Below are 14,756 nucleotides of genomic sequence, written 5' to 3'. Positions count from 1 at the left end.
GCCGGTACTGGATCCTACCAGTGCGGCGTGAGTCCTTTTTCACTCACCACGGGTCAGGGGCAGTCTCCACGTGCATGCCTGTCCTTTGGGAACTGTAACAAACGATTTCATGGTATCTTCCACGTTGGCGTGCCCCAGTTTAATTGGGACCCTGTTCCTCTTGGTCCCTTTTATTCTGCTTTAACAACCCCATGATGAGCATCCTTGAATGGAAATCTTTGCCCACCTCTCCAATTATTTTCAATATACTTGTAAAACAAAATCGCTACAGAGTCAAAGAGGAGCTGTGCAAGCCCAGTGAGTCCATGTCCCCAAATTGCAATGTAGCTTGTTCATTCTCATGGCAAGCAAATGTAATTATTCCAGTTCATCTAGTGACCAACTGCTGTGTAGCACCGCGAGTGCGTTGCCAGGGAGGTGAGACCAGAAGGGGCCAGTGTTCCCGTCTTCTCCTTCAGTGAGGATGGTTCCGAGAATGCTCCAAGCATGACAGGCATTGAGAAAAAGTTTAATTCAGAGCACAGAGGGCTAGTGCAACATGAGATCTTTCCAATTGAATCGACAGCATGAAAAGTGTGTGGGGAGCTGGGAGTTGATGGTGCAGGTGGTGCTGTCTTCGGGGGCCCAGTCTGAAAATCCCTGTCTCTTTCTACTGCTGCATCAGGACTCATGGCATAAAGCCATGCTCTCAAAGAGCTGTAGGGACGGGTGGGACAGGAGCCAGCCTCCAGTGGCGCTGGTGGTTTGCTTTATCTTTGCAGAAAGGAGAAGCCGATGCCATGAGCGTGGATGGAGGATTTGTCTACATCTCGGGCAAGTGTGGTCTGGTGCCTGTCCTGGCAGAGAGCCAGCGTAAGTGAAGGGCGCTTCTGGTTACCCCCTCTGGGCCACGGGGCTATGGGGGGAGCAATGCTGCTTAGTGCCTCCCAGTGGAGACTTACGATGGACAGAGGCAGTCAAACGGGAGAATCGCAAGAGGGAACAAACGGAAGGGAATGTGCTGCTGTGAACCTATCACACCGAGAATGCACAGCACAGAGAGGTTTCCTCTTCCTCCTTATTTTAAAAAAGATTTTAGTGAAGTATGTTATACATAGGGAAAGTGCATACAACTGTGCAAATCACAAACTACAACCCACACAACCAGCACCCAGATCAAGAAACAAACGGTTTTGGAAGCTCTCTTGTGACATCTCATCATGCTCTCTCCCCCCCCTTTTTTTCCTTAAACTTTTAAAAATTGAAGTATGTCATTCATACATGAACACGCATAAACCGTAAGTGTATAGTAAAGATTGTGGACTTACAAAATAAGTGTACATAACATCACACAGGGGTCTCATGTATCACCCCTCCACCAACTCTTTGCATTGGTGTGAAACATTTGCTAGAAACTATGCAAGAGCATCATCAACATATTACTACCAACTATAGTCCTTATCTTACATTTGGTGTATTTTTCTCCCAACCCATCCTATTTTTTAAAAATATATTTTTGTTATAGATATTATGAACTTGCAAAATAATCATACAGGTGTGTAGATTTCCCATACAACTCCACACCTTCATGGAACCTTTGTTACAGGTTATAAGACAATATCATCAGACTATTGCCATCAATCATGGCCCATCGCCTACATTTGTCACACTTTTTCCATACACCTCCATTATCAACACAATGCAGCTTTGGCGTTGATGCAGGAATATTATAGCATTGCTGTTAACCACAGTCTACAGTCTATGGGTCACACCAGTTGTAGTTTTCCCATGCTTCTCCATATTCCCATCATCCTGCAATAGTGATGTGTATCTGCTCTAGCTCACAGAAGGACTCTCTTGCATTTGTACCCTTAACTACAATTCTCGACTGCCTCTGGGTTCACTGTTATTCAGTCCCTAGATTATTCTTCAGTTTTCTTTCTATTGAAATTTACTTTCCCAGACTACCTTTTCCAGTCACAATCCCATTTATAAACCAGTTGCTCCTCACTATAATGTGTTACTATCAATGCGATCCATCTCCACACTTTTACAGTCTAGTTAATGAAAACTTCTACATAGATTAAGCATCCATATTCTTCTCAGCCCTCCTCTTATCTACTAATAACCTATAGTCTAGGTTTTAATTCCATATATTTATTATTTGTATTTAGTTCATATTAATGAGACCATGCAATGTTTGTCCTTTTGTGCCTGGCTTACTTCACTTAGTATAATGTCTTCAGGACTCATCTATGTTATCACATGTGTCCCAATTTCATTTCTTCTTATTGCAGCATAGTATTCCATCATACGTATATACCACATTTTGTTTTATCCACTCATCGGTGGATGGACACTTGATTTGTTCTCATCTTTTGGCAATTGTGAACAACACCGCTATGAACATTGGTGTGCAGATATCTTTTTGTGTCATAGTTTCTAATTCTTCTGGATATATTCCTGGTAGAGGAATTGCTGGATATATGGCAGTTCTATATTTAGCTTCCTGAAGAACCGCCAAACTCTCTTCCACAGAGGCTGCACTATTTTACACTCCCACCAACTGTGAAGGAGTGTTCCTATTTTTCCACATTCTCTCCAGCACTTATTGTTGTCTGTTTTTTTAATAGTGGCCATTCTATGTGGTGTTAGATGATATCTCATTGTTGTTTTAATTTGCATTTCTCTAATAGCTAGTGATATGGAGCGTTTTTTGGCCATTTCTATTTCCTCTTTGGAGAAACATCTATTTAAATCTTTTGCCCATTTTTTAATTGGATTGCTTGCTCTTTTTTTTTTTTAAAGATTTATTTATTTATTTATTTCTCTCCCCTCCCCCCCACCCCAGTTGTCTGTTCTCTGTGTCTATTTGCTGCGTCCAGTTTCTTTGTCTGCTTCTGTTGTTGTCAGCACCCCGGGAATCTGTGTTTCTTTTTGTTGTATCATCTTGCTGTGTCAGCTCTCCATGTGGGTGGCGCCATTCTTAGGCAGGCTGCACTTTCTTTCCCGCTGGGCGGCTCTCCTTAAGGGGCGCACTCTTTGTGTGTGGGGCCCCCCTATGCATGCAGGGGACACCCTTGTGTGGCACGGCACTCCTTGTGTGCATCAGCACTGTGCGTGGGCCAGCTCCACATGGGAAGAGGAGGCCCGGGGTTTGAACGGTGGACCTCCCATGTGGTAGACGGACGCCCTAACCACTGGGCCTAGTCAGTTTCCCAGCTGCTTGCTCTTTTATTGTTGAGTTGTATGATCTCTTTATATAGAATGTAAATCAAACCCTTATCAGATACGTGGTTTCCAAATAGTTTCTCCCATTGACTGGGCTGCCTTTTCACCTTCTTGATGAAGTCCTTTGAATCACAGACATGTTAAAGAGTGAGGAGGTCCCATTTATCCAAATTTTCTTTCATTGCTCATGCCTTTGGTATAAGGTTTAAGAATCCACCACCTACCACCAGGTCTTGAAGATGTTTCCAACATTTTCTTCTAGGAGCTTTATGTACTTCCTTTTATATTTAGGTCTTTGATCCATTTTGAGTTAATTTTTGTGTAAGGTGTAAGGTAGGGGTCTTTCTTTCTTTTGGCTGTGGATATCCAGTTCTCCCAACACCATTTGTTGAATAAACTGTTCTGCCCCAACTGGGAGGGCTTGACAGGCTTGTCAAAAATCACTTGGCCGTAGATGTGAGGGTCTGTTTCTGGACCATCAGTTCGGTTCCATTGGTCTATGTGTCCATCTTTATGCCAGTAACATGCTCTTTTTACCACTGTAGCTAGGTAAAATGATTTAAAGTCTGGAAATGAGAATCCTCCAACTTCACTTTTTCTTTTTAAGATGTTTCTGGCTATTTGGGGCCTCTTACTCTTCCAGATAAATTTGATAATTGTGTTTTCCATTTGCTTAAAGAATGGTGGTGGAATTTTTATTGGGATTGCATTGAATCTGTATATCAGTTCGGGTAGAATCGACATCTTAATGATATTTAGTCTTCCAATCCATGAGCATGAAATGTTCTTCCAATTATTTAGGTCTTTTTTGATTTCTTTTAGCCATGAATCATAGTTTTCTGAATACAAGTGCTTTGCATCCTTGGTTAAGTTTATTCCTAAATATTTGATTCGTTTAGTTGCTATTGTAAATGGAATTTTTTCCCTGACTTCCTCCTCAGATTGTGCATTATTAGTGTATAGGAACTCCACTGATTTTTGCATATTGATCCTGCATCCTGACACTCTACTGAAATCATTTATTAGCTCTAGCACCTCCCCCTTTTTATATCTGGTTTCTTTTGCTCAGTGCTATGTTTGTGAGAGCTATCCATATGAGTGTGTAGTTGTGAAAGATTCACTCTCATTTTTGTATAGTGGTCTATTGGGTGATTCTACCACAATCCTTTATCCATTCTACTGTTGAATGGCATCTGGGTAATTTCCACTTGGGGGCTGTTTAGTTCTGTCGTCTGCCAAACAAATATTATGTATTGTGTTGGCTCAAACAATGGGAATTTATTGGCTCATGATTTTGAGGCTAGACGTACAAATCAAGGTGTCATCAAGGCGGTGCTTTCTTCTCAAAGACTGGTCTTCTTGGGCTGGCTGCTGGGGACCTTTGGCCGGGCTCCTCTGTCACACGGCAATGCACATGGTGGCTTTCCTGGGCTCTCCTGTCTCTTCTGGGGTCCACTGACCTTCAGCTTCTTGCTTCCCATGACTTTTTCTCTCTCTGAATTTTCGTTCTTATAAAGGACTCCTGTAACAGGATTAAGACCCAGCCTGATTCAGCTGGGCCATTCCTTAACTGATGTAGCCTCATCTAAAGTCCTCCTTAAGTGGCTTCACACCCGCAGGAATGGATTAAGTGGAAGAACGTGCTTTCCTGGGGGATATGGCTCCAAACCACCATGGAGGCTGTTCTGAGGCGTGTCCGTGTCTTTGGTGAATACATATCTGTGTTTTTATTGCGTGAAACTGCTGGGACAGACTTGCTTCAAGATTTGATTTTGCCTTATTGATATTTCAAAGTTTATGACTTCTCAATAAATCTGAGTGTTTCATGACATTTTCTTGTCTTTATTCCTTCAGAATCCCAAGGAAGTGGTAGCTCTGATTGTGTAAATAGACCGGTTGAAGGTGAGTTGGGATCAGTGTTGTTCAGGGTCAAGGGTAATGTGTTCTTGTTGCTAGAGGAAGCGGGGGTGGGAACTAAAAACCCGCAGCGAGCCATCCCACCACTGAGGCCATGTGTACATTTGAGGACGCAAACTGTCTGTAGAGGAATAAATATAAACATCGTTTATTTCAGCCTTCACAGGGGGCAGAGGATTTTCACAGTCTCTCATTTTATCCTGGCCACGAGGAAGGAGGAGAGTTTTCATCCCCATTGTGTATGGAAGGGGGGAGAGTGGCTAGAAAGTCCCCGTAAGTGCCCAGGACCTCACTCACAGCCTGCAGACAGTCCTGGGGCTGATCCAGGCCCTGCCCGGGGGGTCTCCCACCACATCCAGTGCTCTGTGCACCTCCCTGACCACCTGTTTATCAGCAGCAAGGTGACGACTCCCTGGACCCTCTCGCCGAGCAGGGCTGGTCCCGACTCAGCCCCGATGGTCCCTGGGGACACTCCCTGCCCCCGCACAGCAGTCAGTCTGGCGGCGGCTTAGTTCTTGCCCCCGGCACGTGCACTCGGGGTCACCCTTGCTGTTCAGCGCTAGCTGCTTCGGTGGCCCTCGTCCTGAAGGGAGCTGCTGGTTTATAACCCGGGCACTTTACGCAGTGTCCCAGGATAGCCTCTTAAGGGACCGGCCGTTCTCACTATTTATTTCAAAGCCAAGGTCAGTCTCACCGCGACCGGAGGCAGCAGCTCCCGCTCTGCCGGCCCACCTGCCAGCGGCCAGGTCCCTGCTTCCGGACCTGATGCGGCTGGGTGAGCGACCGCCTCAGAGGCTCGCCCTCTGCCGTCTTTCTCCAGGGTACTTCGCTGTGGCCGTCGTCAGGAGATCGGACGCCGACATCACCTGGAACTCTCTGAGGGGCAAGAAGTCCTGCCACACTGCCGTGGACCGGACAGCGGGCTGGAACATCCCCACCGGCCTGATCTACAACCAGACTCGCTCCTGCAAGTTCGGTGAGGAGCCCCGAGGCAGCTGGCCGGGGCAGCGGGCCTTCGGCTGGGGCAGTGGGCCTTTGGGCCTGGGCAGGGGGCCTTTGACTGGGGGCAGTGGGCCTTCGGCTGGAGGCAGCAGGCCTTTGGGCGGGGGCAGCGGGCCTTCAGCTGGGGCAGGGGGACTTCGGACCAGGATAGGGGGCCTTCGGGAGGGGGCAGCGGGCCTTCGGCTCGGGCAGGTTTGCAGCTGTAGAACCACAGGGACGGCCGAGGCGGGGTAGGGACTTGAGGTCTCTTTCGGTGTAGGCTTCCCTCCCTGGGGCAGCCTCTGTCCCAGGTACCCCCCCTTGCCACTTCCCATGCCCTGCTGACCCCTCCCCAAGATAAAAATCTGAAGTAGCCCGTTTCTCCGCACCCTGAGAATGGGTGCAGGTACGGAGCTTCGGGTCTAATTTCCTCTTAGACCTTGGATTCCAAACTTGGGAAAAGGTGCCTGCCTGTCCCGCAAAGGGCAGCTGCTGCTTCTAAGCCGAGCTGGCTGCTGCCGGACACTGCAAAGGAGCCGGTAAGGCCGCAGGCTTCCAGCTCAGCCTGCGTGGGCCTCCTCCCCTCCCGCCAAACCCCGCGTCCACCTTGGGCAGCACAGGCTGGCCCTCCCGCTGCCGCCTGGCGGGGTGGAGGCGTGTGGCACGGTGTGGAGGCGCGGGGGGCGGCGTGGAGGCGCGGGGGGCTGCGTGGAGGCACGCGGCACGTTCTCGCTGTGCCGTGGTGTGGTGTGGAGGTGCGTGGCATGGCGTGGAGGCGCGGCACGATCTGGAGGCGCGTGGCGCATTCTCCCTGTGCTGTGGCATGGCGTGGAGGCACGTGGCGCGTTCTCGCTGTGACGTGGTGTGGTGTGGAGGTGCGTGGAATGGCGTGGAGGCGTGTGGCGCGTTCTCGCTGTGCCGTGGTGTGGTGTGGAGGTGCGTGGCATGGCGGAGTGCGGCGCGATCTGGAGGCGTGTGGCACATTCTCCCTGTGCCGTGGCATGGCGTGGAAGCGCGCGGCGCGTTCTCGCTGTGACGTGCTGTGGCGTGGAGGTGCGTGGCATGGCGTGGAGGTGCGTGGCGTGTTCTCGCTGTGACGTGGCTCACCCCTTGGGCAGCGTCTCCCCGAATGGGGACCCCACCGCGTGCTGAGCACTTTGCAGGCCTGGCAGGGGCCGCTCTTCCTGGGCAGGGCCTGTGGGGTGTCACGCGTGGTGGCCCTTGCTCGGGGCAGGACTTCCAGGCCCCTTTATTCCCTCTCTCCTGGCAGTTGTTCAGCTGAGCTTCAGCTGCAGGGAACACAAAACCCCAACCGTAGAGGCTTAAACAAGACCCACGTTGATTTTTCTCTCGTGCGAGTGGAGTCGAGGTGGGCAGCCCAGAGTGGTTTGACAGCACTGTGGTGCCAGGGACCCGGGCTTCTTCCATCCCGCTGCTTGGCTGAATGTGGCTTCTGTTCTCAAGGCCACCTCGTGGCCCACATCGCCATCTCACCAGAGCCCAGAGCCCGCTTCTGTGTCCGTGTGCAGGTGGAAGGAGGAGAACCAGGGGCAAAAGGCATGTGCAGCCTGTCTTTTAAAGATGCTTCCAAGAAGCTGGCACCCAGCACCTGTATGTCACCGGCTGGTACTGCCCACTCGACCGTCCTAGCCGCACATGGCTGCTAAGGGCAGTCTTGATTCTGCGGGGCCGGGTGCTTAGCTGAAAATCAGGCTGTGCCGTGGATGCCCGTCCAGGTCCTCAGCTGAGCCCCCCGGCTGGGTAGCAGGACCCTCTGGCCGTCCCCACCCCCAGCCTGCGCCATGGCTGACCGCTGGCGGGTCCTGGGTTGGCGCGACAACGAGTATGTTCAAGGTCTCCTGGAAACCGAGCGGCGGCACCTGCCGGGAAAAGGCCGGTCCTGTCGGCCCGGGTCGGAAGAGCTGACTTCCCACCTTCCTTCTGCGCAGGAGAATTCTTTAGCCAGAGCTGCGCCCCCGGGTCCAAGCCGGGGTCCAACCTGTGTGCGCTGTGCATCGGGGATGAGGACGGCAGGAACAAGTGCGCGGCCAATAGCAAGGAGAGATACTTTGGCTACACCGGAGCTTTCAGGTGAGAGCTGCGACCCGTCTCCACCGGAGAGTGCCTCGAGCCCCGACCCTGCTGTGCTGTCAGGGGGCCGAGGGGGGGGGGGCCGGGGGCGGGCGGGCCCGGAGCCTGCCGAGGCCTCACGGGGGAGAGTGCAGACCCCAGCCCGCTGCCGTCTTCACCGCTGTCCCGAGCCACTGCGGCTTCCGTGGCCGCCGCGTCCTCATCCTCAGGTCCCGTGGGCAGTGTGCGGTTTCTGCGTCCCGCAGTTTGGCCGCAGAGCACTGTCTTTCCCAGAGCCACCAGCCTGTCTTACACTTTCACTTTTCTCTTTGATTTCAGCCTTGGAAAATACCTTCCCCCCCTTTCCCCCCCAAAAAAGGTTTCAGAATTCACCAATGTGGCCACTTAGTTGTTGACAGGAACCACCCACGATCCACACCGCACAGCCCCCCAGCAGGGCTTGCTCCCTCTCATCCTATGTAGGGATCTGGAAGGCACAGAGAGGGGCTCCCCGTCCCTTCCTCCCTGCGTCAGGAAGCTGTTCACCACTAGAGGGCGCTAATAAGCTAGCGCAGCGTCGTGGATCTGACCACCACAGCGGCCACACACTGTGGGGACCTTGGACTTTTTCATGTAAATTCAGTAGCCCTCTCCCCAGTTTTGGGATAATATTAAAACGGCGTTTGCTGTACTCTGAGTGATTCAGAAGAAAAACACACGACCAAAATGTTTGGTGAAGGTACGAAAGTAGTTTTAAAGGACTAAGGATTTGCAAATGGAAAAGTTGTGATTCCATTCGACAAATGGACCAGACATGTCCTGATAAGAATCCAAAGGCTCCTGTATCTCTTTTTGCCCCACGCCTTACAGCAAAATATTATCTCACTGGAGACACCAAACTTCTGTACCTCTATTTATGCTAGGAAAAAAAAAAAAAGCTGCCCTTTGCTCAAATTAGGCCCAGAGTCTAAATCAGGAAATTGAAAGCTGGAACTAGAAATCCAACCTACCTCTATATTCCTAACTAATATCCTGATACTGCTGGTTATTGGTTTTTAACTTTCGATTATTATCTGCTGACTTCTTAATATGGAAGAAAAAGATTTAGCCTTCTTGTCCTGCCCCCTGTGTCTTTCCCACCCCACAACCACAAAGCTCACCTCCTTTAGCACCCAATAAGATGATGTTATCGTCAGTGCGTACATTTTTATGATTATGTAAATATTATTCTCTGGTTACGTATGTGGTATACACTTTTTAAAAATTCCGGAGCAAATAGCTGGCTTTTTTTCATTTGCTTAATTTTCTGTTTTTTTTTTCTTTAAATCTCTAATTCATCTCAAAACTCTCTGCCAGTAGGGTAACTCTCCTAAAGAAGTCTAGATCTCAGTTTCCTCATCTCCTTGGACGTGTTGTCCCTAAAGACCTTCGCCCTCCTCCTGCGGTCTGCGTTGGCTGCTCTCTGCGCCGCCTGTGCCCTCGCAGCCGCTAGCCGCCACGCTGGGATTTTCCTCTAACTTCATATTAGGTCGCCTGTTTCCTGGATCTCTCATCTTTAGCTTTCTTGGTTTTGGTGAAACAAAACACATCTTCCAGGTGATTCTTGAGAAAAGGGTATAGAAGTTATTTTTTGAGTATTGTCTGAAAATAACTTTATTCTATCCTTGAAATGATTTACAGTTTAGCTGTATAACTAAGTTTAACTTGGGAAACAAATTCCCTAGGAATTTTGAGAGGACTTCCATATCTGGTAATTTTGACCACCTCTTCCTCTCAAAACAAACAAAAATGCTGGAGTAAACACACATACACATTCTTAAGAGCTGAAACAACCGCCAGGCTAGCCGGGAATTATCAAGCCTCCGGAGGGCTTTGGCCTGGGGCCGTTGGCCTGTTCAGACCCACCGGTCGGCACTCACCCTCCAGGCACGAGGGAGCCAGAGGGGGCCCTGGCCACCCCCAGGGCCTTCAAGGTGCCCGGGTGCTGCAGGAAACGGGGGGAAATTGGCACCATCTCTGAGAAGTCGTAGTCACGAGCCAGCTCTGGCATGGACTTGCAGCTCAGACTTGTGCCTGCCAGGATGGTCCAGAACTTCTCAACTCCTAAATTTTGTTTAAAGCCATCTCAGTCTAACAGTGCCTTTAGGGATGTGTCTGGAAGATACCACCTCCAGTTTAGGCCTCAAAGACTGCTCAGAAAGAAATTTCCTGTGACAGTGAGCAGCTCACAGTAAAAAATTAATTATGATAATATTAACCAAACACACAAGAAAAATGTTACCAAAAGCAAAATCCAGCAGAAAACGAACAGGCTAGTATTTTAAAAAACGAATAAATAGAACTTTTAGGAAGGACAATAAAGATCAGTTGAAATTGACAATACAATTGATCAGTTTAACAGATTGGACATAGCTCAAAAAGGAATTAGTGAATTGAAGATACATGAAAAAAATTATTCAGAATGTAGTATAAAAAAGACAAAAATGGAAAATACAGCAACTTAAGAATTTTAAAAGTGTTATTCCATTGTCATCTTCTAATTTCTAGGGTTGCTGTTGAGAAATCTGATACCGTTTTTTTTATATCATTTTTGATTCCTGATCATTTGGATATTGTCATTCTTGAAGACTTTCTGTGCTTCTTTTTCTTTCTTTCTTTTTTAAAAGTTATCTCCAGTGTTCTGAAATTTCACGGAGATATTTCTTATGTTGGTCTTTTAATTCATGGCACTGAGTACTTTGTGGGCTCTTTATGTTTGCAAACCCAAGTAGCTAAGTTCCAAGAAATATTTACCAATCTTCTATTTTCTCTGACTTTATTTCAAATTTTCTTAATTTATAGGATCTCCTGGATTATCATTGCATTTTTCTATTATACCTTTTTGTAAAAAAATTATCTGCTCCTCTTTATCATCTAGTTTCTGGGACATTTGTTGAGTTTAATCTTCTAACCATTATGTAATTTTTAGTCATTTTTATGGTTACTATTATATTTTACTTCCAAACACTTTTCTTCTATTCAGCCCATTTTTAGAGCTTCCTGTTACTGTTTCATGAACCCTGTCTTTTGTCTCTTTAGCAATAGTAGTTATAGTTTTTTTAAAAAGCCTTCTTCCCCCTTGCCCTGTGTCCCCATCCTCCGCGGGTAGCTGTTTCGGTCTCCGTCTTCTACGCTCTTTTCAGGAACACCTGGCGGTGCTCGTGGTTTGTGCACGTGGGAGAGCGAAGCCCTAGAGCCCGGGTGGCGGCCCTGCCCTCGCTGCGCTTGGCTTTCTAGTCCAAAGTGCCCCAGCTTCAACCGCCCCAGAAGACAGATCTGCATCTTCTGCCAGGGCCGGGGGCAGCCTCGGGGGGTTTTGCAGTTATGGGTTCATTTTCAGCCTGGGCGATGAGGGGCGATGAGGGGCCATGAGGGGCGATGAGGGGCCTTGAGGGGCCTGAACCGCGTCTTGCCCGGGCTTTCGCCCGCCTCCCGTGCCCGGCCGCGGTCCTGCTGCCCGGGCCCTCTAGTCGCGGAACCCTCCCGGGGCTCTGCAGTGCCCAGTCGCTTTCCCCTGGGCTTCTCCTGTTTCCCACTTAGGCCACGGTTTTCTTCGCTCTGCTTGGTCAGTATCACCCATTTGCGCTCTATCTTTCACATGTTGCCATTTTTTATCACCTCTCCATTCTTTCCCTTTTTAAACTATAGGTTTATAACTGTCATTTTATTGGGGTTTTAGAAGGAAAGAAGGTACACATGTGTGTTCAATCTGCTCTAGACATATTTGTCTTTATATTTTACATTGAAATTATCATTTAATAATTATTTAATAATACGTTAAATTACATTTAAATTATAAATTTTTGGAATGTATATTAGATATTTGTGAAAACTCTAACACGCGTCTCTGGCCGATGTGCCTGTTTTCTGGACCATCCCAGGTGTCTGGCCGAGAGGGCTGGGGACGTTGCGTTTATCAAGGACAGCACGGTCCTGCAGAACACGGACGGTAGGTGCAGACCTTCCCCTTGCCTTCAGAGGAAAGTTTTGGGCCTCCCAGCGCATCCTGCTACTAAGATTTACAACTGGGAAGGGTATTATAATCTTTTCCTGATTTTTATTTAGGTTAATCCTCCAACTCTTTACCTCAGTAGGCAACTTGTGAATGTCTAGAGGTATTGTATTGATTTTGAAACCAGGTTCTCTCCGTGTGTCTCTCTGTCTGTCTGTCTCTCTCTACACACAGACACACCAGCCATCTTCAGTAGCAAATATCTCTCTTGCTTTGTCTAGTCAGCCACGGAAACCACGCTCTGCCTTTGCCAGATCGTGCACCTGGAGGAAACTGAGTGTGGGTGCCACTTGAACACTGAGCGTGTGTTAATAAATTTCCCTTTGTATGAAAGGAATAAGGGCCTTCGCGCAGCCACACGTGAGCCCTCAGTCTGAAAGTGCCCTGGGGACTGGAGTGGACAAAACCGATGGTGGCTGCAGATGGAAGATCATCCATGGGGCAATGATCGAGCCACCACTCTGTCTTCTGATCTCCAGATGAAAAAACAAGGACCGCGACTCCTCAGCCACTTGCAACTTTCCAATCTGCATTTCTCTTCTCAGCCCCCGCTCAGCCCCACCCCTGCCCCCCATACTGGGCAGAGGACTGATCATTTTGTTCCCTGAGAAAGAACTGCCTCCGCTTTCTGCTTCCCTCCTTCGAGGGTATCTACAGCCACGGCCACTCCCCCTCCTCTTGCCCGCTACCTCTTCGGGGAGGGATTAAGGCCAGTTGTGTATCATCTCAATGTCAAGTGCTTGGAGCCAATTCAATGGATGAAGTGTTTTTTTGTGTTTTTCTATTGAGAGGGGGCAGCAAGAGAGACAAGCAGGGCTCTGAACAATGACCCTCTATTTGCCCCTGCCTGGATATGCACCCAGTTACATTTAGAATTTATGAACCATTAAATCTAAGACTTTGAGCCCTGGTGCAGCTTCCACAAGGGACCTCCAGGAGGTTCTTCAGGCATTTTAAAACTCTGTTTTATTGAAATTGAATAAATATAGGTAATGAACCCAGAGAAGTTTCTATCCTTTCTCTGGTTACATTAAGAGGGTTTGAATATGAAAGGTAGGAGAAAACAATTTCTTCTTGAATACAGACCAGGTATTCTTTTTCTGGAATGCATTGGAAAATACATCATCATTTTTTTTTTTCCTTTTTAAAAAGTCTTAGCTTTCGAGGTACAATTCATGTACTGTAATTTCACCCTTTCAAAGTATACAATCCAATGATCTTCATTGCATTCACAGAGTTTTGCAACTGCCAACACAGTCCAATTCTAAACCACTGTTATTCCACCCCCACCCCCCTAATCCCATATCTGTTAGCTATTGTCCCCATTCCCCCAGACTCTGGCAACTATCCAGCCACTCTCTGTCTCCATAGATTTGCCTATTCTGGAATCTTCTGTGCTGGCTTCTTTCACTGCCGTGATGTTTTCAGGGTCCATCCAGGTAGCGGCACTCTTTCTGTTCCCCAATAATGCTCTGTTGAATGGACATACCACTACATTTTGGATATGTTTGCAGTCTGTAGAGCTCGTGCAGGGTGAAGCCACATCCTCTCCCCTTCACGGGCTGTGACCCCATGCATGCTGTCTGACAGGCCACCCAGAAAGCACCCTTTGACCCAGCCGTCCGCTGACTGGTGCCACCTTCCCTCCCTCCCCAGGAAAGAACACTGAAGCATGGGCTAAGGATTTGAAGCTGGAGGACTTCGAGCTGCTATGCCTCGATGGCACCCGGAAGCCAGTGACAGAGGCCAGAAGCTGCCACCTGGCCGTTGCCCCAAATCATGCTGTGGTGTCTCGGCAAGATAAGGCCCAACGTGTGGAAGAGTTGCTGCTCGACCAGCAGGTACGGCCTCCAGCCAGGTGGGGAGACCGCAGAGCCGGCGGACCCGCACATCTAAGCCTGCCTTTCCAGTGGCCCTGCTGGAAGCTGGTGGTGGCAGGACTTGCTCCGTGCAGCGGCCGCCCAGCAGCTCAACCGGGACGGCAGAGGCTTGAGGCCGGGTGGTCTGTGCCTGGTCCCTGGGCTTGTGTCTCTGCTGCTTCTTGTTCTCCCAGCAAATGAGGGAGGCGACGTGGCTTCCCCCCTTGGCTTTGCTTCCTGAGCCCGGGCTGAGCGAGCCCAGCGCCAGACACTGAAGCATCTCAGCCTGCACATGGAGTCCCTAAACACAAGCCCCCGAGCTCGTCCTATAGGTTTAGCTAGAGGAATGGGATTTAAAATGCCCCCACTCGTTAAATCATCTCAATGTCTGGATTCTTGATTAGAATCTTTAAAAAATTTTTAAAAAAATTAATTATTTATTCCTCCCCCCTCCCCCACCCCAAGTTGTCTGCTCTCTGTGTCCACTCTCTGTGTGTTCTTCTGTGTCAGCTTATATTCTTGTCAGTGGCACCGGGAATTTGTGTCTCTTTTTGTTGCTTCATCTTGCTGCGTCAGCTCTCCATGTGTGCAGCGCCACTCCTGGGCAGGCTGCACTTTCTTTCACCTGGGGCGGCTCTCCTTACGGGGCGCACTCCTTGCCGTGGGGT

The 14,756-nt window shown here is 48.9% G+C and overlaps 1 protein-coding gene across 1 annotated transcript in view; it reads left to right on the top strand.

Moving 5' to 3' along the window:
* The window catches only part of LTF (lactotransferrin), a 39,370-nt gene that overhangs the window by 21,794 nt on the left and 2,820 nt on the right, over positions 1-14,756 (top strand). Inside the window, exons 10-15 of the mRNA XM_058288964.2 lie at positions 762-852; positions 5,065-5,112; positions 5,948-6,103; positions 8,058-8,199; positions 12,099-12,166; positions 13,886-14,070. Of these exons, the coding sequence (XP_058144947.1) occupies positions 762-852; positions 5,065-5,112; positions 5,948-6,103; positions 8,058-8,199; positions 12,099-12,166; positions 13,886-14,070 (690 nt within the window). The remainder of the gene's footprint in view (positions 1-761; positions 853-5,064; positions 5,113-5,947; positions 6,104-8,057; positions 8,200-12,098; positions 12,167-13,885; positions 14,071-14,756) is intronic.

Source organism: Dasypus novemcinctus, chromosome 26, assembly GCF_030445035.2.
Source record: "Dasypus novemcinctus isolate mDasNov1 chromosome 26, mDasNov1.1.hap2, whole genome shotgun sequence".
Lineage (NCBI taxonomy): Eukaryota > Metazoa > Chordata > Mammalia > Cingulata > Dasypodidae > Dasypus > Dasypus novemcinctus.
This window is presented reverse-complemented; position numbering and strand designations above follow the sequence as displayed.